At 46.8% G+C, this 3906-nt stretch overlaps 1 protein-coding gene across 1 annotated transcript; it reads right to left on the bottom strand.

Annotated features, from left to right (window-relative positions):
- Window positions 1-1493: 1493 nt before the first annotated feature.
- LOC123403030 (bisdemethoxycurcumin synthase-like) lies at window positions 1494-2997 on the bottom strand. The gene is made up of 2 exons (XM_045097008.1): window positions 2726-2997; window positions 1494-2599 (listed from the first exon to the last, which is right to left on the bottom strand). The coding sequence occupies exons 1-2, from the start codon at window positions 2937-2939 to the stop codon at window positions 1623-1625; spliced, it is 1191 nt and encodes a 396-aa protein (XP_044952943.1). The 5' UTR covers window positions 2940-2997; the 3' UTR covers window positions 1494-1622.
- Between the last annotated feature and the right edge of the window lie 909 nt (window positions 2998-3906).

Raw genomic sequence — 3906 nt, 5'->3', positions numbered from 1 at the left:
ATTACGAGGCTCTACCGATGTATCGTGGCTCCTGCTCCAACAATGTCGGGCGGGGGTTTTCAGCTGTGGCTGGCTGGCCGCCACTCCAGCTCCACCATGGAAGACAACGAGCATATTGTTCAGTTGTTGCACACCATGGCCTAGACCATTCATTGTCCATCACTACATTTATTTTATTCAGTGCTGAAACCTTTGGTCGTATCGATTAAAATAGTCCAATATGCATATACATATTAGATTTGAGTTGTTGGTCGTGGATTCATGGTCCTCCCATGTGTATTTCATTTTAGACATAGCAACTGAAGTGCAAAAGAAACAAAACATATGTAGACTACAGTTCCTAAAGCAAAATTGTTATAGGATTCAGTTACTATGCAAGTAAATGCTAAATTAATGAAAAGAGAATTTGGTTGCGTGTCTGACCAAATTTTTGGTTGCCTCTCTCACCAATATACAAGTAAATTTTTGGTTGTTGTAGCAAAACTATTATGTGATTCAGTTACTACAAGTAAATTTTTAGTTACTATACGCAAGACTGCTTTTTATTGGTTGCATATCTGACCAAATTTTGAGAGATCCACTCATTATAGTGAATTGGGAATTGGCAATAGAAGGTTTGCAAGTATTGGTCATGCAGGTAGTTGCTGCTGATGGTGGTGCTGTAGAAGCTGCATTATCTGTGTACCTGAAGAATCTTTCTGAAACTCTTGGATCCAAGGAACAAATGGTGATTGCTGAATTTGTAGAATCTTTGTTGATCACTCCAAAGATTCCATCAGTTATATTTATGTATAGATATATACTATACTTGCATCCTCAACCACATGGACATGGTTTACTAATGGAAGTGTGACTGTGTGATGACATGTTCTCTCTATTATTTTATTTTTATTTTTCATGATTAGTAAAATCCTTACAGCGGTAGTCTAGGGATGTTTTTGTCCCTGTAATATCTACAATGTTGATTCTAGATTGCTTTTGCAAAGAGTACAGTTGAGCATGGCTTAGGTGCTGATCTTGTTTGTCATTGATGCGTGCTAAATTAGTAATTGAACCTATTAAGTTTTGAACGATGCTGAAAACATGTGGACACGCATATCTGCTATCTTATGCTATTGTTGATATTTTGAGGCCGCACAGTGTGGTTCATGTTTATCATCCATTGCTCTATGAAAACTTCTCATGCATATAGAATGTTGAATGATATAATCAAATTTTTTTGCTTGCGATATATCATGTTTCTCACTTTCTAAATAAATCTTGCTGGTCTCAGAAAATTATCACATGAATATCATCAATAATAGATCCAATCTTCACATGATAATATTTGTTGCTATGTTATATCGGCTTGTAGGCATTATGTTGTAGCATATATAATTTTATATTAAAGTGTGTATGAAACATGAAATTATTTCATTGTCTAAATAAAAGCTATCGGCTATAATGTGATTGATATATTATTATACACATTTATTTCAATTAATGCTGCATAATGACACAACAAGGATATTATATATTTTTTCTTGTCCGGTGCTATGCACGGGCATTTGTACTAGTAAAAATACAAGGAAATATAGGGAGTAGCTTTTTTTTAAGAGGAAGTAGTTAGTTACTAGTTTTAGCTACCAAGTGGCACGCAACAGCATCGTCTCAACTGAGACACCCGGCCCGAGCCCAAGCAATACACCCAGACCGTGGCCACCCACCACATGCTCACGACGGCGGCGGATCTCGTCGAGGACGAAGATGACTGTCGGCCCGGACATGTTTCCGTACTCACTGAGTACATGCCGGCTTGCCGTCAGCTTCTTGGGCTCCAACCGGAGTCCCGCCTCCACACTGTCCAAGATTGCCCGCCCGCCGGGATGAACCGCCCAGAAAAGGTCGTTCCAGCCACCGCTCAACCCAAGCGGCGCGACTGCGTCGGCCATGCACTGCTCGATGTTTTCCCGGATCAGCGCCGGCATCTCGAAGGAAGGGTTGAAGACGAGCCCGTCTTCCCGAAGTCGCCCGACGGCGCCGTGCGTAGTCTCAGGTATCACGCTCTGCGCGGCGGCCACCATCTCGAAAATCGGGCGCTCGGCGGAGGCGTCTGGTTCGGCGCCAACTATCACGGCGGCCGCGCCGTCGCCGAAGAGAGCCTGCATGATGATCGTGTCGACGTGGGCCTCGTCGGGCGCGCGGAACAAGATGAGGGTGAGCTCGGCGCAGGCGACGAGGACGCGGGCACCGCGGTTGTTCTCGGCGATGTCCTTGGCGAGGCGGAGCGCGGCGGACCCGCTGGAGCAGCCGTTGAGGTAGAGCATGGTGCGGCGGACGGACGGGTCGAGGCCGAGGAGGGAGGCCAGGCGGAGGTCGGCGCCCGGCATGTGGGCGCCGGAGTAGGTGCTGACGACGAGGTGGGTGATGTCGGCGGCTGGGCGGCCCCACTCGGCGATGGCCTTGCCCGCAGCCGCTGCAGCGAGGTCCGGAACGGCGGTGGCTGCGATGTCCATCCGGGCATCTAGGGATGGCAACGTGCGGTCGATGAACTCCGGGTGATATTGCAGCAACTCCTCCGTGTGGTGGAAGTAGCGCTTCTTGATGGCCGACCTGTCACCTGATCACATCAAACACGTACGCAGCCATGCATGAGAGCAAATGCGCGAGCATGCATCAGTCTCACGGATTAACTGGAATTAGTTTAATATTACGGACTAACAGAGTAATTAAAGATGTCGCATACAGATTCTGCTGAGCTTGGATTTGAGCTTGGTGAGGTGCTGCTTTTGGGTGATGCGGAAGTAGTAGTCCGCGTACTCGTCCTGGCGCACGCAGTTAGCCGGGTTCGCCGTTCCTATGGCCAGCATGGACGCCGGGCCGTCGGCGCGCTCCGCCTGCCGCATCTTACGAATAATGGTGGCGGCGGGGCTTGCTGTTAGGTTTCCGAGCAGTGCCATTTAGGTACGCGGGGTGAATTTAGGGTTGATTTGGAAGTATTGGATGTTCATAGAGCAAGCGCGGGCTAGCGAGTTATATATAGTGTTAGAGCATGTTCCTTTTATTAACGGGGAGCTGCATGTGGCCGATATAGAAGGAATATAAGGTTGCAAAAAGGGCAGCGCTATATGCCGACGCGTCGGCGGGCGGCCGCCCGTCAGCTACACGCGGATTGTATCGTTAGATCTTCATGCAGCAAAAATAAATAAATTAATACAACAAATTTCGTTCACAATGCAGTAATCTTTGTCAACTGTTGCAATAAAAATATAGTTGTAGCAAAAAAAATCAACGTGATCGTAACAAAAAACAGAAGCTGATGATGCGTGGTAACAAAACAAAATGAGGGTTGTAGCAAAACAATCCGATGAACTCGGGTTGCAACTCTGACGAACGTGTATGCAATATTTTTAGTGAACGGTTGTAACAAAAAATGATACCGGTTGTAGCAAAAATTAACATGGTTGTAGCAAAAAAAAAAACACCGGTTGTAGCAAAAAATTCGATGAACTGAGGTTGCAACCAAACGTATATGCAGCTTTTTATTGGACAAATGTAGCAAATTTGGACACAGGTTGTAGCAAATTTAAATGATCACCATAGGGGAAAATGTTGCATGGCCAAACGCGCGGGTCGCGCGCGAGACGCGTGGGCAGCGAGCGACCAACGCGTTGCTTCCGCCGGCGCGCCGAAGGGAAATGTTTCCCATGGTGGATGCCCTCGTCGGAATCGGTGATACGACATACTAGTTTCTATTTGTTACACCGAGATAGTAGCGCACTCGAAGAAAAAAGACATGAGATGTGCCGGGAATAAGACAAAGCGTTTGGAGAAAAGAAAAGGACAAGGAAGGAAAGCTAGCTTCATGGGTCACCGTGCCACGTGGCTGCCTGAGGAGGGGATAGCGCGTGCATGTGTAGAGACGAC

The sequence above is a fragment of the Hordeum vulgare genome, chromosome 6H (genome assembly GCF_904849725.1).
Source record: "Hordeum vulgare subsp. vulgare chromosome 6H, MorexV3_pseudomolecules_assembly, whole genome shotgun sequence".
NCBI lineage: Eukaryota > Viridiplantae > Streptophyta > Magnoliopsida > Poales > Poaceae > Hordeum > Hordeum vulgare.
This window is presented reverse-complemented; position numbering and strand designations above follow the sequence as displayed.

Coding starts and splice junctions, on each gene's coding strand:
- LOC123403030 (XM_045097008.1), bottom strand. CDS start 2,939: ATGGCACTGCTCGGAAACCTAACAGCAAGCCCCGCCGCCACCATTATT. Junction 2,600..2,725: donor ATCCAAGCTCAGCAGAATCT/GTATGCGACATC, acceptor TGATGTGATCAG/GTGACAGGTCGGCCATCAAG.